This window comes from Neurospora crassa, linkage group I (genome assembly GCF_000182925.2).
Source record: "Neurospora crassa OR74A linkage group I, whole genome shotgun sequence".
NCBI lineage: Eukaryota > Fungi > Ascomycota > Sordariomycetes > Sordariales > Sordariaceae > Neurospora > Neurospora crassa.
This window is the reverse complement of record NC_026501.1, coordinates 1,539,291-1,565,827: the sequence shown is the minus strand read 5'-3', so window position 1 is coordinate 1,565,827 and position 26,537 is coordinate 1,539,291. Positions and strand designations below refer to the sequence as shown.

The following is a 26,537-nucleotide window of genomic DNA, read 5'->3' as shown; positions in this document are numbered from 1 at the left end:
TCATGTTTCCATTCTCTCCCGCTTTTCCGAGCTTCCGAGCGGATAACTTCTATAGTACAAAGACATCCAAACTGGGTCTCAACAATAGGCTTTGTTTGAGGTCTCTCCCATTCTCCTCCGGCTTTCGCTCACAACATAGACTGACCAAGCCCTACGTACGCTGCGGCTCAAACATCTACCCGGGATCCGTCCGTGGTCCCGGCCAGTTTCGTTCGTTGCTCATCATCATATGGGCCATGCCATGCCATGCCATGCCATGCCATGCTACACCTCCATCCATCCATCCATCTCCAGCTCCAGAGAAGGCCAGGCCAAGCACAGCCTCACCCCAGCCAGGCCAGGCCCATTCTGCCGACCTGATGATCTGGACCTGGACCTGGACCTGGACCTGGACGTGACCGACCGGATGTTGTAGTAGCCTGTTTACCTATGCTATCCAAGAATCTCCATTTCGTCGCTCATCCTGTGTACATTACATTACATAGCATAGTAGTGCCCTTATCTCGTTACATACTTATAGGGCAGCGGGCGGCTAATTATTTTGTGTCATTTTTGTTCTTTGGTTCCAATCGCATTCCGACCTACACTTACCTACCACACAGGCTCTTCAGCTTGACAATAACGGTCACTCGTCATTCTTTGGTGGTTGGGGTAAATCGCGCTTGTTTCATTATGTGATCTTCAAGATGGTGGTCAGGTTGGTTGTGATCCGTACGGCTGTACCTACCTACCTATACATACAGACTATACGCGCAATGGGGGTTTGGCGTCTGAAAGCCGTTAAGGAGCGGTTACCTAGATAGGTACCTTTGAGTGGAGGTCGTTTTGTTGATGATACCTATATGATTCGCATCTGAATTTCTTGATGGGTTGTCGAGGTTTACTAATTGTATTTTTTCGGTAAATCTTTTTTGTTTCTTGTTTTTTTTTCCCTTTTCCCAAATTTATTTGCGGGCTTCGTGATTGATAGGGACGAGACACCACATGCTGACTTTGTTGTCGATTGTGTCGAGGCCCAAAGGGGCGGCGAGGTAACTTCTGCCCAGAGAAAGAGTATGACATTGAAAGTTCAACCGCACGTTCCCAGCTCTAACGCCTGTCCTGTATCCTGTAAACCACTCAACGCTGTCTCACCACTGCAGGCGGACAAATCTTTGAAGTGAAATCTCCAACGGCCAGACAACGCCGCCAGGTATTTCACCAAACCATTGCCCATATTGCCATGTTGTACATTATATGTTCCACAAACCGATAGCAAACCAGCCTCTTAAAAAAGGCCATCCAACGCCGTTTGTACTTTCAGTCCCTGGAACTTACACCGCTCCACCTGCCGCCGTCCCACCATTCGTTAACGGGGACTATAACAAGTTATCATCAATCCTCCCCGTCGCAACCACCGTACTGGCGGCTATCGTCGCTGGGGCTTTTCCCACACCGACGACGCCTTTGCCGGGTACACCCCTCCCATTCCCATTCCCATTCCCATTTCCCCTGTAGCCACCACTACTACTTCCACCAACCCCAACTGAATTCCTGTCAACAGCACTATCCCGCAAACCCGTCAGCCCTCCCGCCTCAACCGCCTTGACCTTCCTCAAAGCCCTCTTCAACCCCTCCATTCGTCCTCTCTCCAAGATCAACATCCCCCTCGCCAACTCCCTAATCGCTCTCCGTCCCATCTTTTCATGCATATCCCTCCACCCCGCCAGTTCGCCCGCTACCGTCTGCTGGGCATACCTTAGTTCTTTTCCCAGCATCTCCGCCTCGCGCTCCGCATTCTTGACCTTCTCCTCTCGTTCCTCGTTTATCCGCTGCCTCGTCTCATCCAAAAGACCGAGCGGCCAACGCGACGAGCGGTTGAGCGAGTTGTAGTTACGCTCGGCCTCGCGGCGAATGGACACAATCTTCGCAATGGTTCGCGGCGGCTTGGCGAGGGCGCGGAGGATAGCTTCAACATTGGAGTAAAGAGTTAAGAAGGCGTTGAAGAAGAGGTTTGTTGGCGAGTTTTGGGGTGGAGCGAGGGCGCGGACGTAGAGTTCCAGAGCGGTTAGGTGGGAGGGTGGGAGGAAAGGGAAGGTGGTGAGGACGCGGTGAAGGAGTTGGGAGGCATCGTAGAGGTCTATTTGTGGGTATTGTTAGTAAAGGGTACCTCCTTTGGTGTAGAGGTCTGTGAAAAGAAATGACTTACCCATGGCAACGTTCCCGACTACGTTCGCCCTCCGGGCTACACTCCTGGTAGAAAAGTGCACGCTCCTGACAATATCACGAGCATGATCCACAAACTGCTCAACCTCCCTAAGGTCTATGACAGGCTCCATCTCGTCATGGATTTTCTCCGTTAGCGCTTCCGCTTTGAGCCTACTCCGTTCAGCCATCATGTCAAGCTGCAAATCAGGCACCAGGAAGAACTCCCAAAGCATCTCATGAGTAGCAAACGTGGGATGCGCCAAAAGTACCCGCAAGAACCAATCCATACGAATTTGGAGATCCTTGAGCACCGCTCGACTTGGCCTGGAAAGAATCTGTGTCGGCGACCGCACATCCGCCAGAGACGGTATCCATGAGGAAGGGTTCTCGATCTCCAGCAACTTAACAAGGTGCTCAAAGTCCGTCAGAGATCGACGACACGTCGTTACGGCATAACTATACCGGTCGACCGGTGCCCCCGACTTCAGCACAAAACGGATAGAGGTATCCTCAACGAAATAGGATCGTACCACACCCGTCGTGCGTGAGTCGGAGCCTGGTATGAGTGAAAACAGGGTGAGATCGTCGATCTTGTTGCGGACCTCGTCGTCCTTGGCCAACTCTACGGCTGTCAACCCTCGAAGCTCCCTGGCCGCAACATCGACGCGAGGATCTCCGAAGAGCACTCGCACCATATCGAAACGCCCATACTTGCTGGCCAGCATCAGAGGGGTAAACCTCTTTTCGTTGGTTGCATTGACATCAACATCGCAATGTTGCAAGATTTGTAACGCAAGCTTCGGGTCGTTGATGATATGCAGAAGGGTATTGCCCTTGCCATCGACATGTTCATCCAGGTGCAGAGGTTGTCCATCGCCCTGAGTTCTCGTGGCAAAGTCAAGGCCCTCCTCTACCATGACGGAGTAGTTGGCATGATCATACGACCGACATAACGCGAATAATGGCGTTTGTCCGTTTTTGTCCTTCTGCCGCCAAGGTAGCATCTCGCCTATAAGTTTTATTAGGAAAGGAGCGTGGAAGAGGTAATGCGCAGCACTACGACCCCATGTATCTTGTCTGGCGAGATAATCTCTAAGCTGATCGCGCGGCGTTGTTTCGAGGAATAAGTTCAATAGCATGTTGATGACTTTGGCTTCACCCAACTGAACTGCAGCGCTCATCAATGTCGTGCCCGCGTTATTTTGGTCTTCCAACAAGACATGGGCAGGGAAATACTGGCTCAGTGACAGCAGATACTCCAAGACCTCGATACGGCCGTTTTGGATGGCCATCATCGGTACTGACTCCCCAAGTGCATCGGTGGTCTGGGCGAGGCGTTCAATACTAGTGTCGCCTTCAACTCCACCTGTCCATGTCGTGGTGATGCTAGCTGTCCTAGACCTAAATGAGATCTCCGAGCTGCTCGACAGTGACATACTTCGAGTGTCCATTGATACCCTTTTGACTTTCTTTGGCAGAGGCAGTGGTTCAGCTTCGTAAGGATCAATGTCGATGTCATCGGATGCTCCATCCTGGAACGGAAATACGTGACTGAGACCAGAACCTTCAGAGAACCGCTCCGATACGGAAAAGGCTGTTGAAGACAGACTCGAACCCCCATTCGCGAAGTTCCAGTCATTTCCCGATGCCCTGCGTGAGGAAGGCCGGGATTCGACTGCATAATAGGCATCGTCGCTGGAATACGTTTCTGGTTCCATGATTTTCTTCAGCTCCACTATGTCGCCCTTTGACACCGCGTCCCAAAGGGCTCTGTTCCGACGACTGGCTCTCCGTAACCCGCCGGAGTCCCGGTCAAGATACGCCAAAACAGCCTCGAATGTGCTAAGCGCATAGCCGATCTCGCCGCTATCAACATCATCGATGAAGATGAAGTGTCGAACATAGCTTAGTCGCGCTTGGAGGTGCTTAATCTGAGCTTTGATGACAACATACAGCAGCAGAGATACAAGGGTATCAGCGTTGATGGTCAAAATGGGCTTTTCTGAAGCTGGCCCCGGAGTGTGCGGAGGCTCAGGTAAAGCGAGCTGCGTTGCAGCCTTGGCAGTAGAAAGAAGAATTTCCATCATCTCCTGGGGACAGCTGGCGTTTGTCATTTTGCGGAACTCGTCCACCGCGCGCCCCAGTCGAGAGATGAGATCACGCTTTGCTCGCGACCCACCGTCCATAGCGATTCCTAGCTGAGAAATATCGATATTATCCATCTGCCGTATCTTGGCCTCTAGCTCGAGATCATCCGGCCGTCGAAGTGTCGTCAAGCGGGGGAACAACATGTAGTGTACGTTTTCCGTCACATAACGTTCAATCATACGTTCGACAACTGGTCCCGTCAAGTCGGTAGTTGCGCCCAACAAAGACAATTGTTGCTTATCGACATTTTGGAAGAGGTCAATGGCTGACGTTACAGCGGTCTCCAGAGCCACCCTCATAATGTCCTCATCATCCTGGCTGTATATGCTCTCGGTCAAGTGGTCGCCATGCGTGTTCCTTGTGAAGCTGATACTTCCTGTACTGTTCGATCGTACACTTCGAACTGCATGTGTAATGGGGCCATTGATGGGTTCTGGGTCCGGGATGACGCTCGCAGAGGGAGGTGGCGGTAGTGGTCGTTCGACTACAAGGGTGAACTCGCGGAACAGCTTCTCGAGACCATTTTGCATCTGCCTTGCAATGGCGGGAAAATGGTTGAGGAGTTCGTGGAAGCTCCTAATGTCCTTCTTTTTCGGTGCGTCCGACGCAGCTGCAATAGGTTTGGGTCGGGTGGTTGGTTCGGGCGGCAGGAGGGCCGGAGGGATGTTGACTTCCTCCCAAGATCCGACCAGCGGGCGTGATATGAAATAGACCAGGAACTGCTTAAGCTCGAGAGTATCGGGGTACCAAAGGGCGTCGTGGAGAAGGTTGGCTTGGGCCAAGGCCCTGAATCCTGTTCAACACCCAGAACAGTTAGCGGTCGGTAGGTTCACGGCTGAGATTCTGTGAAGGAGTTCGGTACCCTTGTTGCTGTAGACATAGTTGTCCTTGATGACAATGGTCCTGCCATTGATGGTGCTGTATAGCTTGGGTTTGCCCTTCATCTCTCGGAGATTCTGCGTAGGTTCCTTGGCTCCCGCGCCAGGGCCCCCCTTGGGTGGAAGGATGCGCAGCACATGGCTCCCGATGAACTCATCGGAGGCTACGGAAGCTGACAAGGGCGCGCCCGTCTCGGTGTCGCGGGAGTCAAGAATGACATCGGTGGTCGGGACAAGGAGGATGTGCTGCTGAGGGGGCGAGCACTGGGCGAGATAAGGGCTCTTGGCAAAAGCACTGAGGAATGGGTTTAGAGGTTGCATTCATTCGATGCGCTTCGCAACTCCTCGGGGCCTTGGTGTGTATGGCGTGGGCGGTGACCTAAGGTAGCCACCATTGAGCGAGGCTACCTAGAGCCGCGAAGCATGCAATTGGCGAGAGCGCGGACTATGTTGCTGTCCCCCGTCGAAATGGGATTCGTAGCGTAGCGTGCCGGTACTTGTAGACGTGCGTGGGTAGATGTGCGTGTGCGGTCGGGAGAGGGATCGAGTGGGGTTATTTGCGTTGTGAGGTGCGGCGTCTTCTGAGGTTATTCTGTATCGAAAATCGAGGGTTGCGCAGGTGGAAGATCGATAAAGGATGACGGATCGATGCCTCTGGACGACCGGACGATGCCGCTGGATTCGGGAAGCTGAAGCGAAGAGAAGCTGAGAATCAACAAGGTGTTGCGGAATACGAGTGTAGATCAAAGTGCGATGTCGGAGCTAGTACCGTTCTGTAAATAGTATGATCAAATGTTGTCATTCAGGGTTGAGAAACGGGGAAGCTAATGGTTCGTGTGTTTTCTGGTTTGGGTTCCTGCCTTGCGGTTGCGCCGGTGACGATGGTAGTGTTCAGCCTAGGTTCAGAGGCAAATGCTTAACACGCTTCATATGGCCGTAGAAACGACAGCTTCAGGTGAGAGAGCCTTCCCGCCCGCGTCCAGAGATTCATCAGCCAACCACATCACATCATCATTCAGACAAGCTGGGCGACGCCCAAAGGACAGGACGTTCGGGACCCGGGAGAAGTGGGGGAGTCTTATCTGCGACCCTGACAGCTGATAAGCTCCACCACCAGAGCCAGGGCAAGCACCGAGATTCGACAACGTCACCAACAGTATCAAACACTCGAGACATCAAGGTCCTCACTGTTCACCAGCTACGAGCTTTGTTATGGTTGTTGGGATGACAACTCTTCTCATGATGATTTCGAATGGATATAGTTGATGCGGTTTGATGCTATGGTGGAGCTTGAGTCAACAAGCCTGGACTGCTTTCCAAGACCAGGCAGGCCTAGGTACGCAAGATCGGAGATCTATTCAATATGTAAGAGGTTTTACGTCTAACGTACTGTTTTTTTTTTCAGAGCTCGTTTCAGTAATGAGATTTCTGCCTGCATTTTGTTCACCACGTTTTGGGCTGATAATTGCCAAATGATGATGACCCCGGTGATGCTTGGACAGTTCTCACCATACTTTAAAGGATGATGATACAGACATGAGGAGCATCGCTCTCATCAACCTCTTCTCACCCCACGCATGTCACTTATGTACATGCTCTGATCCAACCATCCGATCCCCACAGCTAGGTCATCGACACATCTACACTTACACTACACCTTCAGGCAAGCATACCTACGTTACCAATATCCTCCTCAACCCCAATTGTACCTCAACAGCAAGCATATAGAACCTTCCCTCTAATGATTTCTTCCGGTATCTCAAGTAATCACCTCTTTTTGGGTCGATCCTCGCGGACACGGGCGGCAGACCCTCCTTCCTCACCTCAAGATCAGATCTTTCAACACCTTCCAATAGCCGGCGCGGTAGGTGTGCGGGGAGCTAGAAAATGCGTGTTGTCTTCTAACCCCAGGCTAGGGCAGCTAAGCTTTTTGCACATTTGCCTTTGTTCTGTTTCGAAAGGCTTCCATTTCTTAACCTTAAGTCACGTCAATCGATCCCATTCATCTTTTTACTCCGGACGCCTACTACTATTCAACGATATTTTTTGACCGACCATGCCAGGTTCATCCAAGATATTTCCACGCCGTCAAGTCCAGCGTACGGACTTCACGGCGAGGTCATCCAACCGTTAAGTTATGTCGCGGAAAGAGGTAATTGTGGTTAAGAGGAGGCCGAATGTGATTTATCATCCTCGAAGGTAGCCAAAAGGAATTCTTTACTATGACAGTCGAATTGGTCATCGCGAATGAGACGTATAGATTGGAACTGGTCAAGTGTCTACAGCTATAATTTGACAGGGATATAGCCTGATGAGCCTTTGCTGGAGAACAAAACATGTTTCGGAGATCAATTTACTGACGAACTGATGGGGTTTTCGAGACCAACTCGTCCACAAACACATATGTATACTGTTTCATGGTATCAATAGATGAATGTTGCGTCTCATGGCTTGAGCAGTCACATTTGCCTGTTTCATTGGAGACATCATGACCATGTCAACAACCATCATCAAAGGACAGCCGACCATCAAATGAAGCAAATAAACTGTCGTTCCTTGTTGTCAACAATGACTTTTACATCAACCGCGTTCGGCCCCTCCGACGGTTGCATGCATAGTGGGTTGTCGCAGTGGGCGCTTTCATCATGAACAAGAAGTCGCATAACTGCCGTCGGTTTTTCTTTTTCTTTTTCGGATGAACGCCGACCATCCAGAAGAGCTGGGAGAGGGGCCGGCGCTTCCAACGCACATCATCACGATCTGATGGTGCAAGATCGACTTCGCGTCGCTGTGAACGAGATCGCGGTGGCCGCCGGATGAAACGGCCTTTGGTACTACTCTCTTGCTTCTCCCAAACCCCATGAGACCTACCCACGGCAGGATAAGGGAAAGGCTTGAGTGGTCGAGAATAAGAAAATCACGTGCGCTTCCATGTCCCAGCTGTCACACCGCATGGTATGTCATTTTCCCGTTCTCGTCATGTCTTGAAAATATCGCCCCAAAGCGGTGGGAAAACTCCATGTCAACGGTCCGAACCCATTGGGCAATTCAACATGAGATCAGTCAAGCCCACGCCGGCTTTCACGGAATTATATTCAGAGAGAGCGAAGAAAACGAAGGACGCTTCTATCTTCGGGCTACACTAGAATTGGAATCCCTGTCGTTATTTTTATTAATTTACTCCATCGTAATCATGGTAAAAAAGCATGGGCGCTTCCCGGGGCTTGCCAAGTTCCCGCCCTTTGACGCCATCCCGTTTGGCACTACAGGAAATCGTCTCGCTCACCTACCCAGGCTGCGTGCCTTCAGCACTAACTGCATCTTGAGGTCTTTTTCTGGTCTTGTTTTGTTTCGTAGATTCATGGCTCATATGGCTCGTCCATGGGTACCTTGTGGTTTCCGTGTCGAGGCTCACGAAGAACCAGGAGATCCAATCGAGGTTGTGCTGAAGAGCAGAATGAGCCCCTTTGGAAGCTTGCATCCATGACGGAATCCCGATCCCTCCAATTCCATCCAGGCTTTGGGCAAGGAAGGTCATAAAAAAAGGACAATGGGCTGAATTGACAATGGAACCCCCTGACAAGACGTGGTGATTGGAGAGACGAGATCGAAAGGGCCGTGCACGGTTGCAGGCCAATCTGCAAGGTACGAACGGCCTTTGCCCAATGGGCAGGAGCGCTGCAGCCCGGAGGACCACTGGGAAACACGACCGGAAGTGGAGGTTTGTTCAGTTGCGTTTCCACTTGGGGCGTTTCCTGTTGCGCCATCCCACTTTGTTTCAATTCTAGGTCATCCATCGCCTTTTCGGATGTCCTCTCCTTCCTCTTGACCCAAATTGGATCCATGGCGCCAATGAGCCATCTCTGTCACGGCAGAGCGCGACTGCTACTGGCGAGCGCCAGCGGCATGTGGGAGGAATGGAGGGAGGGAAGAAACAGGGCAGGTGAAGAGAGAATTCTGTTAAGACCCTGAAGAGCCGGCGTCAACAGAACGAGAGAGAGAGAGGGAAGTTGCCCCCTTTTGAATTCGGCCAAATCCCCCAATCCAATAATATCCTGTAACTCGTTTACTCGCTCGCTTGTTCTTCTCCCAACCCGCCCGCGCGAAATTGTTCCCTCCACTTCTTCCATCAAAGATAATCTGGCTCGTCCGGGTACCCTACACATTGGACCCCAGGACCCCGGCGCCTTGTTACTCTCTTCAGTTGTTGTCTCTTCCAGGTGGAAGATCTCACTGACTTCCGGACCTGCGCGTCCGTCATCAGCCTGTCACGTTCGCTCGTTTCTTGCCCTTTTCGTCTCGCTCTCTCCCTTTCTGCGCCCTTTCCCTTCCAGCCCTTCTTTAAAAGAGGGAAGTGATTGACTGTCCGCCAATTACACTAATTGGAACCTCTGATCCAGTCCTTGCCTTGTCCTAACCCCCAATCAAGCCCATCCAATCGCGGCCGGCCAAGCCCATGATGAGGATGATCAGGTCCCCGTTGTAGATTCGGTTTCGAATTTCAAACTCAAGGCCCGTTACCCAGACCAGCCGTGGAGATCATCTCTAGCGACCTCGCTAGACCACCAAACGCCACTACCGTCCGCGTTGCAGCAGATACCACCCGGGCACTTTAGCACCGCACCCTGACCTTAGTTGACTTGGGGTCATTTCCTTCTTCATATACTACCGTTGCCCTAGCCTCAGCCACCATTATGGCTACTTCCGTCCCTTCTTCCCCTGACGAGAGAGGGTTCGATTTTGGCCCTGCTCTGCCTCTTCACTATCACCAAGAACAACAATACCAAGAACAACAACAGCAACAACAACAACAACAGCATCACCACTCACAGTCCGACACGAACCGCGCTGCTTTGCCCGAGGCTACCACTCTCCTTAAATTCTCCCCGCCTCCTGCACGTTCAGCCGTCGTCGAGCCTGTTGGTGCCGCCCCCGCTGTGTCGTCCGCTAGAACACCACCACGTTTTTCAAAGGAATACCCACAGCTGCCGTCCCTTCTCCCGCCACACGGGCTCGGACCTTTGACATCGGACGAAACAGAGGAAACACTAGACCAACTGGAGACGGACCACCAGTTCCCTCCACTACCTACCATCTCCGACCAACGTCCGACCCCGAGTCCCAGCAAAGGCCGGTCCCAAAGCCTCGCTAACACCCCGGCCCCCATCAAGCGCAAGCCGTTATCATCCTCGGCTTCGCCCTTGGCCACCCGCTTCTCGTCTCCGGGAAGGAACTATCTTGACATCATCCGCGATCTTCCCCGTCCCGAGTCCCGTTTCTCGAGATCGTGTTCTTTGGATAGCCCTACTCTGTACGAATTCCCCGCCAAGTTTGGTCCTCCACTTAATCCTCCTCGTTCCTCGGCTGCTGCCCACGCTCCCGGTTTACCGGCGGATCCCGAGTCTAGCAGCAACAGCCAACGGTCGTAAGTCCTTTGTATATCTGAGAGTTCGGTTCAGGTCATGGTCGTCTAGGCAGGCTAAATGCGGGTGAACAATAAACTGACCTTCAACTGCTCCATGTAGATCAAGCACCGTGTCCGATCGTTCTGTACAACTTCAAGGCCCCTGTATCTCTAATACCGGCAACCTGCAGCCCACAAAGACTTTGAAGGAGAGCCCGATTATCTCATCGGCTCAGACAGGGGGCCCATCGTCAGTGTCGCCAGACCGGCATAGAAGCGCCGACAGCCTTGGTGTGACCACTCGATCATTGGACCACAACCTCGATACGTACCACAACGACGAGGTTGCGGCTCCTTATAATAACGCCACCGCGACGATTGATACGCACTTGCAAGAGACACATGACAGGCGCAATCCCATAGTTAAGCCCAGTACCATGTCGCTGTCTTCTCGAAAGTCTCCCCCTCCACATCTAAATCTTGCGCCAGCAGAAGATAGTGAACATCGACAACGGGCCTTTCCGCTCGTTTCAACCCCTGGTGAAAACAATAATCTTAACAGACCTCTGCCAAAATCGCCCGCCTCGTCCCAATTGGACGCCAACTTCTATGGCAACTGGGCTACTACGCCACAATCTTTCACAACCGAGTTCTCAGAAGACAAAGAAGACATCTCGCCCATCCCGTCCCCTTCTCCACATTCTGTGAGACGCTCAACCCTACGGACGCTTGCAGATGAATCCCCACGCCTGCTCAGGACACCTAGTCATACCAATGCGAAAACCGAGAGGCCGCTAGAGTACTGCGAAGACTACCTACAGACGCCGCCGCCCAGTGAGACGTCGCAGTATCAGATCGACGAAATGGAGGACGAATTGAAAGCCATCGGCGCCGAGTTGGCTGCATCCATTCGCCGTGAAATGGATTTGGAAGATCTGGTGGACAAGCTACAGGAACAGGTTAATAGCGGCAACCCTAATGAATCCGGGAGAAGAACAAGCGACTACTTCTCCGACTCTGGACACAGTTCATCAAAATTTAGCGACTATGATCAAGCCAAGGAGGAAATCACTGTGCTCAAGCGCAAAGCGGAGCAGGAGCGAGCGCAAATCAGACTTGAGCTTACCACCAAGCTGCAAGATGAGCGGATTAGGCGCCGTGCCCTCGACGAACAGATCCAGGAACTTTCCAAGAGGGCTTCGATGATTGATGTTGCCAAAATACAAAACGAGGAAACCAGTGACAGGATCAAGGAACTCGAGGCCGCATGCGACGACTTGCGACGAAAGCTCTCCGAAGAGCGTCAGACGAGGGAAAGCCTGGAAGACCTCCTCGGTGACATCAAGGGCAAGTTGGAAACCACGTCGAACGAGCGAGACAAGCTCGCCTATGATGCGACCAGGCTGGAGCAAGAAGTAGAATCTCTCAAGACGGAAAATGAGGATCTTGGTAAGATCCAGGAGGAGGTCGATCTCCTGAAGGCTGAAAATGCCGAACTTGGCAAGTACCGCGACGAGTACGAACACCTTCAGTCCGAACACGCGGAATGCGGCAAGCTCGGAAATACGGAGTTCGCTAAACTGCGAGATGAGTTTGAGCAGTTCCGAGCTGAACACACAGGATGCGATCGGCTGCAAGAGGAGCTCCAAGCACTGAAGTCAGGAGACTCAGATGTCGTAAGGTTGCAGGAAGAGCTTCACGCCATCAAGCTCGAACATAGCGAGTGCAGCAAGCTGCACGAGGAGGTTCAACTGCTTCAGTCTGCAAACGCTCAGCTCAGCAGCCAGCAGAATGAACTTCAGTCGTTGAGAAGTGAAAGCGCAGAAATCGACGACCTGCAACAAGAGCTCGAGGCGCTGCGTTTCGAGAACACGGAGCTGCGCAAGTTGGAGCAGGAACTGCGCACTTTGAAGTCGGAAAACAACGAACTCAAAGAGACAGGAACCCGCATGTCGATGGTCCTTTCACGTTCAACATCAGTTGCAGGCACAAATAGCAGCTCTATTAAGAGAGCCGGTCGCCCCATGTCCCTTGCCCGGTCAAACACTACAAAGCACCATGTTGTTGCTGCTGCTGCTGCTGCTGAGCCTCGTGGTGAGATCCTGGCCGACAGGCTAAAGGACGTCGAGGCACAGCGCGACGCATTGCACCGTGCTCTGCGCAGTCTCCTTGAGAGACAGGAGATCCAGAATCGCGAGAACGCCAAGAGAATCAAGCTTCTCGAGCAGGAGCGTGACCGTCTTCTCTCGTCTTCCCCTCGTGGTGGATACGAAAAGGAGGTGGCCAACCTTCGCGATGAGATCGCCGTCCTGCGTCGCCGGGCTGAGGAAGCCATTGACCAGAAGTGGGAGGTCGAGAAGGGTCTGGGTGGCCTCAAGATGAACCTTGACCGCGCCGAGCAGGAAATCACCTCCCTGCGCAGCCTTCTCAGGGAAAGAGACATCCTTATTCCCGAGGGCTTCGCCCGTAGCAGCTACATGTCCAATTACAGTGACAATGACGCTCTTGTTCCGGTGTCGTCAGCGTCCCTGGAGAAGGCCTATGCAGACTTGCAAGCCACCTACAGTGAAGCTCTCGTCCGTATCAAGGACCTCGAGGACAGCACTGCATCCAACGAGGCAATGCAGCTCGCCATTGCTCGCCTTGAGCAATCTCTCTCGACTGTTGTGACGGAGCGTGACATGGCTCGTGAGGATAACGTTGCCCAGCTTGCCGAGCTCGAATCCCTCCGGGAGTCCGAAAAGCAACACATTGACGCCGAGCTCACTCTAGCTGAGCAACTGTCTGACTCGGCCCGGCGTGTCGAGGAACTCGCACAGCAAGTGCGCGCTCAGCTTGCCATCAACGCTGCACTCCGCTCGAGGCTGGCCGATACCGTTGCCCGCGGTGAGGCCAACCAGCGCGTAAGCACGGAGCGCATTGCCAGTCTCCAGAAGCGCCTAAGGGAGCTTGAGGAACAGGTGATTACCGCGCAAACCAATGCTGAAGAGCGCGTGAACCGCCATGAGGAAGAGCTGCAGACGCTTAAGGAGAGTCATAACATCCACCTCCTGCGTCTGCGCGATGGGCCTGCGGGCTCTGCAGCCGCCATGCGTGGTCTTCCCCCGCGCTCATTCCCGCCCAAGTCTCCCCTCAGCCCCATGTTCAGCATGAGCCTGGCGAGTAAGAGCGATGCCACTCCCCGTATTTCTCGCATGTCGAGCCCTTTTTTACTTTCATCATCTTCTTCCTTTTATTCTAACTCGCATGCCTCGACCTACCTCCGGCCGCGGGCCTCTGGGCTTCTTTCATCGGCTGCCGCCGAGGGCAACATGGCCGAAGACGTGACTACCCTCAAAGCCCGCGTGGCCCAGCTCGAAGGCGCCCTGATGGCTGCCGACTCAGAAATGCAGGAAGTCGTCAGTCGCATGAACATGGCCCAGATTGAGGTCATGACTCTCCAGGAGGAACGTGAGGAGGCGGTTCGCCAGACCAGAAAGCTGCAGAAGATGATGGAGGAGGAGAGGGTCAAGGTCTTTAACGAGCGGTTCAAGAGCTTTGCGGGCGCTACGGAAGTCAGGGCTTAGGAGACTGAACTTGTTTGTGATGAGAAAGGAACAGCAGCAACAACAGCAGCAGCAGTAAGGCAAAGGAAGAGGTATAAAGGTGACCATGGCTATGACTATAGAAAGTTGAGGGAAGGATGGGAAAGGGGGATACAGATGGGGTTGGGTAGGGTGGTGTTTTGAGATAACGCCTTTTTTTTTTTTTTTTTTTTTGGCCCTTTGGGTGAAGGGGGAAGCAAGCATTATAGTTTTGGATTCTGATTGCATAGCATTGGGGGCTAACATTTCTCTTCTTCGTCCAAGAACAGGACCTTTATACATTGTCATCTTCTTGGACAATACTTGTGTATAGGGTTTTCTTGGGAGGGCGTGCACGCGTTTCAAAAAGGTTTGGAGGAGGGAGAGAAATGCGCAAAAGCATTGTATAACATACCAACGCAGGTTTGAACAAACACCTGTACAATGTGCTATCTATCGTATGTATATATTATACCTAACTCTTAGTTACAAGCATCAGGGGAAACATGGTCTTTTGGACAGGTTGGCGGTGGTGTAATGTTAAGAGCTTAACTTGCCGCACCGTCCCTGATGTCCTCACGCACCCTATTTTGACTTCGCGCACCCCTTTTTCCCCACATGCCAACCGATGGCAGCTGACATGTAAAGTCCCGCGTTTTGTATGGTAAAACCCACTTTCAAAATGTCATGTAACATCCATTCGTATGTTAATGAAACTTTGACGATTTCAAATTACGATTTTCTCCGGCATAGCCAAGGCTACATTTCTACCTCTACACAACTCTAAATCCCTAACCCAACCACATTTACACCCCCCAAATCAACTATACTCAACCAATAGTAAAGCGCTCGCACTTATAAATATTCTTCTTTAATTATTTTCAATTATTTTAATACCCTTCTACTTTAGCGCGCTGTAATATCGAGGATTATCGGAAATACAGGATTTTATACGTAAAAACGGCTTGTAATTATGACAGCTGATATAGGGTGCGTGAAGTTAAAAAGGGTGCATGAGGACATTAGGGACGGTGCGGCAAGTCAAGCTCAATGTTAAGGTGCTGTTCGGGAACGAGGACAATGCTGTCTGACTATCAATTCTCTCTGTTCGCTGTGATTGTCTGTCATCGAGATTATATTACCCAAAGGATGCTGACGTTTTTTTTTCTTTCCCCCACCTCTTGTATTATTTGCGTGTTCATTGTTATCGCTTCCCGGCATTCAGTTCCTTTCATTCCGGATCACAGCAAGATAGCATAAAATACAACCAACACCACCTTTCTCTCTTGCAGACTTCCAAAGATGACTTTCTGGATTTGTGAGGGATCTATTTCTTAGAAGAACAAATTCAAAAAAGCAAGTTCTTTTGCAGAACACCAAACAAGAGAACAAGGACGACTGTGAGGAATCCAAAAGCGCAAAAAGATGGGATTGCCAGGAATCGAACCTGGGTCCTCTCGGATCCGTTGTATGTCGAATTGACCACAACGAGAAGTACTGACCACTATACTACAATCCCTGTTACTGATAACGGTTGCTGTGTAAAGGTAGATCTATATACTCAGCCGCACTGATCCTGATCGCTCCGCTCTCTCCCCTCTGCCACTGCTCTTGGGTAGGTATGTAAAGCCTCCCCGCATGGGGATTCCTTTCTTCCATTTGATCTTTCAAACATCATGGAAGAAACTCCAAATTATTGTAATGCTATGGGTCAAAAAAATCAACATCCACACATTAGTTTGGGCGAAAGAAGTAGGTGTAGTGTTAGTTTCACTCATTAGGAGCGAGTGTTTTCCCTTCGGTTCTGTTGTTATGGTTCCGTGCGGACTCAACGATAAAGAAAGAAAGAAAGAAAGAAAGAAAGAAAGAAAGAAAGAAAGAAAGAAAGAGAAGACTATACCTCCTATTACACTGTTACCGAGTCCTGTTCACACACCACTATTTCCTATGTCGCCTATAATAGATACTAACTCAGAATCAGAGCCGATTACCTTGAATAAAAGAGCTGCAACGAGACCTGAACAACACGCACCCACAGTCACCCACCACTCAGTCTTACAATCCTCGTTTGTAGGTAATTTTCTTGGCCGAAGAAAGTCAAACAAACAGATCTACCTCCAACGTGTGAGGTTGATTTGGTCGATTTTGTATTTAGCCTTCTTTCTAAATCATCAGTTGCCATATATCCGGGTACACATCGCTTCCTTCCACGGTGATTTTCTAGGTAATCATGATACGAACGATGAGCTTGTCTGTCGAGTACTAAACCACATAAAAACGCACACATAACGTTCACTTACGTCGTGGGAGAGGGTGTTTGGACCAATGTTGCTGCTGGGGGCAGAGGTGGATGTAGCTGTATGTATGTACGGCGGCAGACAGGGTAGTTGTGTGATGTCGTTGGTTTTGATGTTGTTAATTGTGGTGTTGTTGTTGTTGTTGTTGTTGTTAGACATGGTGGCGAAGGACTCAGTGGTCAGGTCACTCGATCTCTCGAAAGTCCGTAGGAAAAAGACCTCTAGAGAGATCGATTAGTAGATAGATGGAACCGATATTCTCCTCGAAACGTGAGAGGTTCTAAAGGAAAAACAAATAACTTGACATACCCCTCCGGGCGAGCCCGAAAAGAGAAAAAAAAGACAAGATGAAAACCGAATCTATGTCAGGGATGCCGGGCGATGACACCAGATCCATTTATTTGCTTGATGCGACAATAGAAAGAGAACTTGCCCTTCTTAGGTACTTTCGAACAAAAAAGACTTGTCGTCATGTCTGAGCAAGAACGACTGAGAGGGCAGAAATGGAATCCATGTAATTAATAGGTATCGAAGCCGCTCTGTGAACATCTCTTGACTGTATCTTCCCCGGATGGAGATAACCCACGCCTTTTTTTTTTTTTTTTTTTTTTTTTTTTTTTTTTTTTTTTTTTTCTTCCAAAATTATTCAGCGTCGCATATCCTCCACGCGACGGATCCCTTCCCTTCCCCTTCCACCTCTCAAGGTAGGTTCCCTCTCAGCAACCCCAGCTCTGAGAAAGAGAACATGAATACTTCCTACTTCCTACCTACCCTCACCCTCCCTTAAGTTAGCTTCTGACTAACGCCATCAGCGTCGCCCATGTGCACCCACCTTCTCAACCCCCACTATCTTTCCCCCCTCCATACTCACCACCACCAAATCCTCCACCCCCAACAAAGCACCCCTAACCGCCTCCACCCGATGCGTAACCATCAAAACCGTATACTTGTTTGCCAAAAACTCCTCCTTGACGACCCTAAGCACCATTTGCTCCGTCTTTTCATCCAACGAAGCCGTGATTTCATCCAGCAGAATAATCGGCTGCATGATGATGTCGTCCGGTTTACGAAAGCCCGGGTCGGAGGAAGAAGAAGAAAAAGAAGAAGAAGCAGATGAGCTAAAGTCTTCTGGATCGGTAGAGGTAGTTGTGTCTCCTCGTCTGTATTCTTCTTCTTCCTCTGGGACGGCGGCTTGGGCTTGGGCTACATTTATGGTGCTGCGCATGTGTCGGGCTTTGATGATGGCGCGGCAGAGGGAGAGGAGTTGAAGGTGGCCGGTGGAGAGGGTGGGGAGGAGGGAGAGGGGAGTGTCGAGGATGGGGTGATAGGAAGGGCTTGGAGAGGGGGTGGTGGTGGTGTTGAGAAGAGGGCTGGTTTCGTCAATGACTGGATGCTCTGAGTATGGGTAGTTATTCGAGGAGGACGATGAGAGATGGAACCATAGCCCGAGAAGTTGAAGGACTGATATCAGGGCGTCGTTGGGAAGTAGACATGTTGGGTCAAGGTTGAAGCGCAGAGATGCATCGGATAAGTGGAACGGGTCTTGCGTGACCGTGATGAAGGCTTTTTCACGGATGGTATGTAAAGGAGCTTGACGAATATCCTTGTTCCCTATGCGGAGTGTCCCGTCGCGGATATTGATTAGACGAAGCATCGCAAGGAGGAGGGAACTTTTCCCGCTGCCTGTCCGTCCGCAAATGACCACCACTTGGCCGGAGGCAATATCGAGATTGAGATCTTGGAGTACCAAGGGGCCATTACTCGTATATGATGCCGAGACTCCTTCAAACCGAACTAGTCCGGGTGTGTTGTCATGAAGATCAGGCGAGGGCCATCCGGTAAAGGGTCTGTGGTTTGGACTGGTGTGGCCAGGGCAGGGAACGGAAACCGGCTCTTGTGGTGTATCTTCCTCCACCCTCTTCAACCGCGAAATAGCACCGAGGGAGATTTCCAGGTTTGTCCACGACTGAACCAGGCTCAGGAGAGTGGCATTGGCAGCGATAATGACCGATAGGGCCACGCCAATCTGGCCTCCCGTCACCGTGCCCTTCAAGCTGACTGCGAGAAAGATTGTGCCGACGGCCACACCAGCAACAAGAAGATCGAGCACAACATTAAGCCACCTTTGAAGACAAAGCAACAGGTAAAAGGGACGCTGGCTTATGTCGACGACATGAATGTTTTCTATCGCCGCTTCGGTTCGCCAGCCAAATGCCCGAATTGTTTCGATACCCTGGACGGTTTCCAGAAGAGACGAATTCACAGCCGCCCGACTCTCGAGCTCAAGAAGTCGGAGCTGGCGCGAAGTACGCAGGTAGACCTTCTGGATTGTGTACACGACCGCGGCACAGACGGGAAGAGTGACGACCATGATGGGCTGAGCAGCAAGGAGTAGAGACGCTTGCACAATCATCTTACACACTTGAATGGCAAAGGACATGACGGCTTGCGCAAGCGTCTTGTCCACGAGCTGTACGTCTTGGCTGAAGTAATTCAGGAGAACGCCCATGTCTGCCATCGAGAAAAAGAAGAGGGGCGCATGCATGATGGTGTGCACGAGGCTCCGATGAAGATTCAGCCCGGACGTTGGCGCAATTCGAAAGACGGCCGACAACATCGTGCCGTTCGTGGATATCCAAGCCATCAGGTATAGGAGGGCATAACCTAGCGCGTAGTAGACCGTGTTTCTCTTGCTGGCCGAATCGAGCTCGTCATTTTGAGTCCACCATTTGACCCAGTACTGGGGGAAGGTGATGAAGAAGGAGTACGATGCCGTACAAGCTACCATGAGCAGGATGTTCAGAAGTCCAGCATTAGAAAAGTAGTACCCTACGTAGCTTTGTTAACCTCCTGGAGATTCCTGGTGGGAGTTAGTACTTACAGTATAGCGACAGATCACCTTGTGAGCGTCTGAGGTCATCCGTGGACGATGTCGGTGAGCTTCGCGCCTTTGTCTTGGTCACCACGGATGGCTTTGACTGTTCCTCATCGCTAGTATTCGAAGCATCCTCCCGGAAGTAATCGGTGATCTGTTGGTGCTTGTCCCTCAGTTCTTCCCAAGTACCTTGTTCTGTGATGCGTCTTTCGAGAATGATGACATTGTCACTCAGATTTACATTTTTGGCTGAGAGGCACGTCAGAAGGCAGCGTACCTGTGCAAGTAGGTAATGGACCACTTACTTGAGCTTGTTATCCAAAAGACTGCAGCGTTCAGCTGGCGGAAAAGCCCTTTCGGTCCAAGAAGGTTTTGAGCAACCTGATCTCTAGTCTTTCCATCGAGCGCGCTGAACGGATCATCAAGTACCACCACCTTACAGCGATGGTAGACGGCACGCGCAAGAGCCTGTGTATAGTATATTTGCCAAAGATTAGCCATCATCACTCGGAGTTTCTTCTCATCTCGTTATTCTTACCACGCGCTGTCGCTGGCCACCAGACAAATTCATACCGTCAACCCCCACCATGGTCTCATCACCGTCAGGAAGGACGGCCAGATCCTGGTCGAGGCAGCATGCCCGAACAACGGCCAGATACCAATCGTGATCAATATCGCCGTATATTGTCATTGACCCACGAATGACTTGCTTTATGGTCCGATTGGGAAGCCACGGGACTTGCGAACAATACGCGATTCTGTCGGTAGCATATGTGACTGCGCCCTTTACCAGTGGCACTTCTCCCAGGATCGCCCTAGCCAAACTCGTCTTTCCTGAACCGACTGGTCCCAGGCATGCAACCACCTTACCTCGTGAAAGCTCCAGGTTGACATCCTCCAAAGTTGGGTTGCTTTGTTCAGGAGTCCATTTTACGGTCAAGCCGCGGATTGATACCTCGATTCCTTCGGCTAGCTGTCCAGGGCGCGGTGAGCGGCTGACTGCCTTAATGGACTTGATGTAATCCTCAATTCTGTCGAAGCTCGCGTAGGCCGCTATCGCTTGGGGAACGATGGTCATGACCATGTTTGCTGAATGCGTTACCAAGGCAAGGATTGCGATTGTTGGGAAGGCTGTTTTGGTGTCGAGAGTGGTCCCGTTCACCATGGCGATAATGGCAAAAAGCACGATAGTGATGACTGGAGCAAACATGCCCAGGGCGTTGGCTGATGAATCATTAGAAAAATAAAAAAGCAAAACGATGAAAGAATTAAAACTGAACTGCGGACGAGAGGGATAGACTGGTTTTTGTGCACATACCACTCGCATTGTATATGGCCATGATCCAGCGAACCCGTTTCGCCTTATCAAGCTCCTCTTGTCTCAACCCCAGGATGTGTTTTTCAACGATGCTTTGAAGGCCCAGCATTTTGATGGTCTTGATGGAGCCCAACATCGTAGAAGTCGCGGAGATCCGTCCTTGTGTTGCAGTATTCCACGTAGCCTGGCTGCTTCTGAGGTTGCGTGCGACGTATTTGCTAACTCGAGAGCATACTGTCACAAGGAGGTGAGTAACGCGCACCACTACCTCTTTACATCTCTTACTCTAGATTTGTAGACTTACCAATAATGATAACATGAGGCACCGGCCATAGCCATCCAACTTGCTTAGCCAGCAGGACGCTTCCAATGACTACCTCAACCAACAATGCCCAAGATTCATGAAGCATTCTTGGGGCACCTTCAAGGGCACTCACGTCTGTTGATGCAATTGCCACTGTTTTCGCTTTGCTGTACAGCTCATGACGAGCGAGCAACGAGTGTTCATGAACCACCCCAAGCAGGGCACCTCGAATCATGACCTGTAATCGATTTAAGCCCTGCTGATATGCCCTCGTTGACAGCTACAAGTAAAGTTAGTGTCAGCTACGCAGGTGAAGGGAAAATACCTCGACCTACTGCGAGACCAATGTAGACGATCGCGGCAACGGACACTAGTGTATAACCTTGATCCTCGTTTGTTTCAGGAGACTGTACATATTCGATGGCGTAGCGAATCAATACCGGCTGGCCATACCGAAAGCCGATGACGAAAAGTCGCGGGACAATGACTGTCAGAAAGGGAGCACGAAGACATCTGAATAGTACCAACGCGAACGGAGATGAAGCTGAGAGACTATTAGCATTTTCTAATTTATGATCAAATCCACGGCTCGTACTTACAGTATTCGAAGAGCGTTCGCAGAATCGACGCTCGAAGATTTCCAGACGCCAATTCATGGTCGACGCTCGGAAGCTTCTCATTCACGAGAACCATTCTGTAGCCTTCCTTAAGGACGGGACTAATCCAAGAGACGAAAGCCCTGCTGAGAAAGCTTGCTCGCTCCTCTAGCGAGCCATGGCCGATTTCTTCTTCTTCGTCCACAACGCTTTCTTTCGCCAGACACTCGACGTAGAAGACCACAATCTTGGCTACCAACTGCCATCCGATGATAAGGCGGTCATTGTGGTTATCAAGATGGCGCAGAGAAGGTATTGTAAGCTGTACCAAGTCGCAAAGACAAGAAATTAAGAGGTAGAGGAGGATCAGGCTTGATGGCTTAACAGATCTCCGGTGCTCTGAATGAGAGAGGATGACAAGGCCCAGTGAAGCGGCGGGAAGCAGCGCTACTGGAACCGGACTCGCGACCGCGGATTCCGAGATAAAGACATAGCCGGTGACAAGTTGCTGGATGAAGAACAACGTGGTTATGACCTGATGAAGGTGTAAGTATTATGTGCCATTCCCTAGTTTCACAAAGGCCTTTGGACAGGGGATATACCAGTTTGAGGTACAGACGCCAGTCGGAGCTGACACTGACTGGCCGTTTATGAAGTTGATACAGCCGCCCAGGGAGCAGGACGATGAACAAGGCTGAGGTGGCATAGCGAACTGACCAAAGCCAAGATGCTAGTTCTTTGGCATCAGCGAGGATCACCATGTCATGGTCAGTGAAGTTGGATATGCTCATCGCCGAGTATCGGACCAATCTAACATGGCAGACGATGGTTACAAGAGAGAAGATGAATACCAGTTCAATTCAAGGGCCTGCAGGCTTCTTTATATTACATAGCTGAGCAGTAATAAGCGGCGCGTCGTATTCGACACAACGGATATGTCCTGTAGTGCTTACGGTGGTATTCGGGCTGGTGTTAGTCCTCTGCTCGCCTTCCATATTTGGAAGTTACCCGAGGATGGCCTGTTGCTGCTCATGTTCAGGGGCATGAGTGCGAGCAGCATATGATGAGATAAAAGTCGACATGTGGAATGTGTGTTATAACCAGTGTATCTTCTATACCATCGTGGAGTGAATTACAAGAGTTTGGTTATCATATACTCGTCATGTGGAAACTAGTTATCGATCAGCTTTCACCACTTCCTCTAAGAACGGAAGGTGGTGGTTGTCGAACTCCTAATACCGATAGCACGGTACCTACTGATAAGTGGGGTTAACCCGGATGCAGGAGGTAGATCACTAACTCCTATCGTGTTCCACTTGGCTTGTGCGTTTCCTCGTGGTGATGGTGGGCCACTGGAGACGACACCTTGACCTAGTGGATGATCAGTGTGCCGTGTGCCCTATAAAAAACAGAACCCAGTGCCTAGAGGTACCCATCATCTTGAAGGCCGGGGCCGGGGGCCGTCGATGATCCCGTCTTCGAGAAGGGGATTTCTTGTACAAACCCATGACAACCTTAATTCTCAAATTATCGAGAGCCGCAAGGTATTGTTCCATGCCATTGACTGCCACTGATTTACCAGGGGACTGGAGCTGAAAAGGAGGAAAGATTGCGCAGTGAACGGCATGTCTTCCGGTCATTGATTGAGCCGTCCAAGAAGCCAAGTCGGTCTGTCCGAATTGAATTACGGTAAAAGCCCGATACTCACAGAGCCTCGTCACCGCTTCGAGTGGAAGTGGAAGCTTCATGACCGACGAGATGGATGGGCAGATACAGGTGGGTGTGCGAATGCCAATCGAGCAAATGACGGAGACAGCATCAAGACGGGATGAACGAGCTGCGCCTCGCCACTTTGGATGTCCAAGGTAGGCAAGTACCTACCATAGGCAGTAGGGAGACCTAACCTGCAGTGAGGTGAGGTGAAAGGGGAAAAACTGGATCTTGGTTGTTGTTGCTCTACCCTGTGTCGGGACCGCCGCCTGTGATGCCCACCGCGCCCCCGTAAAACCTGCCCTAGAGGTATGTTTCAGGGCTACCTACAATGATCGCCCACCCGACACCAAGGAAGAGGGACACAACGGACAGTGCCCTGCATCTTCCACTCACTCTTCCCAGCATCCAGGCGGCTGTGCTGCCCGCCCATGGTTCACTCGACCCGATCCGGGACCAAAGAAAAAAAAAAAAAAAAAAAAAAAAGCAGAGCCCGCGGGCAAGAGCAGAGGTGCAGCTGGCCACAGCAAATCCATTCAACCACAACGAACTGAACTCGGCCAGGACCAAAATCAATTGTGCACACACTTTGCAACCTCGACCAGTATCGCGGCACACGTTGTTCGCACCATGAAGGGCTTGCTCTCAAATGGCTACGAGCACATCCGTGACCCGCTCGAGACGAGCTGAAGGTCTGCGTCATCCGCATTCGAGCAACACTGTCACCTACCGGTCGCACTCGTCACCGCAGAACCACGCCGCCCAACACCCGCTCGCGAACGCGACCTCCGCCGAACAATCCCCATCCCCCATCAAGCCGCCAAACACTGCCACCACCACCACCACCACCACCGTCCAACAACGCAACAAGCGATCACTCGAGCCCCGAGAATGTGATCCCGTGCCTCCCAAAAAGGCTCGATATGAGTTTGCCGTCGAGATACCTGCCCGGCCGTCATTTCGTCAATCGGCTTCAATTGACTCCTCGCGCGACGCGAAGCCCCCGACGCCTACAGCCCCTAACCCGAAGCCTGTCGTCACTGTCACTGCGGCACCAAAGCCCCCAAATCCCTCCACGCGTGCCCCTCCTACCACTGCTGCAAAACCCAGCACAACCGCCACCAAACAACCATCGGGCCTTACACGGCACCAGGAAAAGGTGGTCAATGGCTTGAAGCATGAATTGAGCAGGCTGAACCCCAATGCTGCCGATACCATCAAGGAGGGCGGTCGCAAATTACGATCGCAGGAAGGCACTCGCTTCAAGAGCGAGTTGGCCGCCTACTTTCCCGACTATGATGAGGTAATCGGCAATGACCCCAAGGAGCAGCGTAAGTCACAAACACTACTAACCCCTAACACCCCTTTCCGCCTCCCCTTCCAGCCCTGGGCGATCCGTCTTGGATACACCGGTCGTCAGCATGGCCCCCCCCCCCCCCCCCCCCCCCCAAGCAATCACTAACGTCAATTGCTTCCTTCTCTGATAGACCTCCTCAATCTCGACACCCCCATTGTTATTGGAGGCACCCATGGCTTCCGGCCCCGTCCAATCGAATCCTATCCTATCCGAGGCTACGGCGATGCTCTGTTTACCGATCTCTACGATTCCCAGACAATCAACTTTAGCTTTTTGGAAACCCAACACAAAGGAAAAGCAGCCTTGAAGGACGATCCGTTGCCGGATTCCCTCTACGAAACAGCTCACAAGAAGGCGGAACGGTTGGAACGCTCAATACGAAATTCGGAAAAGGGACGGGCTCAACATGAAAAGGACCAAATCATTCGACTGCTGGATGCCTTGCAGGGTCATGACTGGCTGCGGGTAATGGGCGTCAGTGGGATCACAGAAGGTCGTAAGAAGCAGTTCGAGCCCGCCCGGGAGCACTTCATCAAGGGCTGCCAAGCCATCCTCGAAAAGTTCCGGAGATGGGCGGCCGAAGAGAAGCGCAGAAAACGGAAAAAGGACCGGACAAGCAATGCCGAGAGCGGCGGAAAGGGCGGAAAGGGCGGCAAGGGGGCAAAGGCCAACAAGCCGCAGGGCGGAGGGAAGAACGGAAAGCGTAAGCACGAGGATGCAAAGCATAAAGTTGAACTTAAGGATCATCGAAAAGATGAAGATGCGGCCAAGCATAGGGTTATTGCTGACAGTGATGAGGAAATGGAGGATCAAGAACAAGACACGGGCGAATCTGACGGCGATCCACCAGACGAGAGCGACGTCGACGCGTCCATTGCAAAGCAGCTTCGTGAAGAGGCAATCGCCGCGGCCAAGAAGAAGCCGTCCAAAAAGGGCAAACGTCCAATCCCGCCTCCACCACCGCCTGAGCCAGAGCCCGAACCATACAGAGAGTTTACCTCGTTCTTCAAGAAGCCATACCAGCGAGATGCGGCGCTCAACAAGAACAGGCGAAGGGGCAGAAACGTGCTGGCGTGGGGCCAGCCGGTGCCCGATGGCGATGAACGAGAATTCGCGCTTCCACAAGACATCATGGACGAGGAGACGCTGAAAGCCCACGCAAGAAGGAAGCGAAGGGACAAGAGGGGTAAACATTGAACGTGATGTCTTAACAAATTTCTCTATTATTATCTGGGCATTGAGAGTGTTCTCGGCTGGCGTTTGGTGGTCATTCAGGGATAACAAGCCATGGTGTTTATTTACTTCTTAGCCGGGCCGTCTTGTCTTTGTGCTAATTGGGGTGTTTGAATTCTGGGTATGTATTCCCAATGTAGGAATTATTAGCCTGGGATGCTTTAGTTTGATGTCACACTCTTCATATCATCATCATGGTACACATGATTACTTGTTTTGAGAGAAATGATAGCACGGCATAACCACATGGGGAGTGTGTTCTGTTTCTTTGGCTTCTAGAAGTAGTAGTTTTCCTTAGGCAGTAGTAGTTGTAAACACTTAGTGTAAGGGTCTGCCAAATTTGTTATCTTGACCTCGACACCTTGTTGATATCGGTCGGTTTCAACACCGAGCTCACCGCCGTGTGACGACATTGTCGGCAGCTTGGAGGATGGGAATTGCGGGGCCACGTGCAGTGAGAACAATGACCAATCAAACAGTCGAATCGGTCGAGGGCGCGCATGACCCGCTGGTGATGACCCAGACGGACTGGACACTGCCCTGAGCGCACTATGCCAAGACCGAACCTCAAAAACCGAAGACTTCATTGACATCGCAGTTCGGCGCGGCAAAACTCCGGCACTGGCTTCGACGACGGTTCTTGGCTTTCAGGTGCTCCGTCCTGCAC

General features: G+C 51.4%; 4 protein-coding genes and 1 non-coding gene across 5 annotated transcripts; 2 read left to right on the top strand and 3 right to left on the bottom strand.

The window, feature by feature from the left end:
- Positions 1–874: 874 nt before the first annotated feature.
- NCU02048 (VPS9 domain-containing protein) lies at positions 875–6,113 on the bottom strand. Its single transcript, XM_959577.2, has 3 exons — positions 5,198–6,113; positions 2,189–5,128; positions 875–2,119 (listed from the first exon to the last, which is right to left on the bottom strand). Exons 1-3 carry the CDS (start codon positions 5,532–5,534, stop codon positions 1,359–1,361), a joined length of 4,038 nt encoding a protein of 1,345 aa, XP_964670.2. The 5' UTR covers positions 5,535–6,113; the 3' UTR covers positions 875–1,358.
- Positions 6,114–9,237: 3,124 nt separating this feature from the next.
- On the top strand, positions 9,238–14,794 carry NCU02049 (hypothetical protein). Its single transcript, XM_959578.2, has 2 exons — positions 9,238–10,638; positions 10,739–14,794. Exons 1-2 carry the CDS (start codon positions 9,908–9,910, stop codon positions 14,181–14,183), a joined length of 4,176 nt encoding a protein of 1,391 aa, XP_964671.1. The 5' UTR covers positions 9,238–9,907; the 3' UTR covers positions 14,184–14,794.
- Positions 14,795–15,606: 812 nt separating this feature from the next.
- NCU15013 lies at positions 15,607–15,699 on the bottom strand. The gene has a single exon. It is a non-coding gene; the product is annotated as a tRNA-His (tRNA).
- A 1,275-nt stretch (positions 15,700–16,974) lies between these two features.
- On the bottom strand, positions 16,975–22,399 carry NCU02051 (hypothetical protein). Its single transcript, XM_959580.2, has 9 exons — positions 22,173–22,399; positions 21,574–22,105; positions 21,310–21,518; positions 20,975–21,254; positions 20,671–20,904; positions 19,891–20,576; positions 19,658–19,820; positions 19,359–19,601; positions 16,975–19,258 (listed from the first exon to the last, which is right to left on the bottom strand). The coding sequence occupies exons 1-9, from the start codon at positions 22,359–22,361 to the stop codon at positions 17,286–17,288; spliced, it is 4,509 nt and encodes a 1,502-aa protein (XP_964673.2). The 5' UTR covers positions 22,362–22,399; the 3' UTR covers positions 16,975–17,285.
- Positions 22,400–23,646: 1,247 nt separating this feature from the next.
- On the top strand, positions 23,647–26,229 carry NCU10806 (hypothetical protein). Its single transcript, XM_001728505.2, has 2 exons — positions 23,647–24,611; positions 24,768–26,229. Exons 1-2 carry the CDS (start codon positions 23,930–23,932, stop codon positions 25,832–25,834), a joined length of 1,749 nt encoding a protein of 582 aa, XP_001728557.1. The 5' UTR covers positions 23,647–23,929; the 3' UTR covers positions 25,835–26,229.
- Positions 26,230–26,537: the final 308 nt, after the last annotated feature.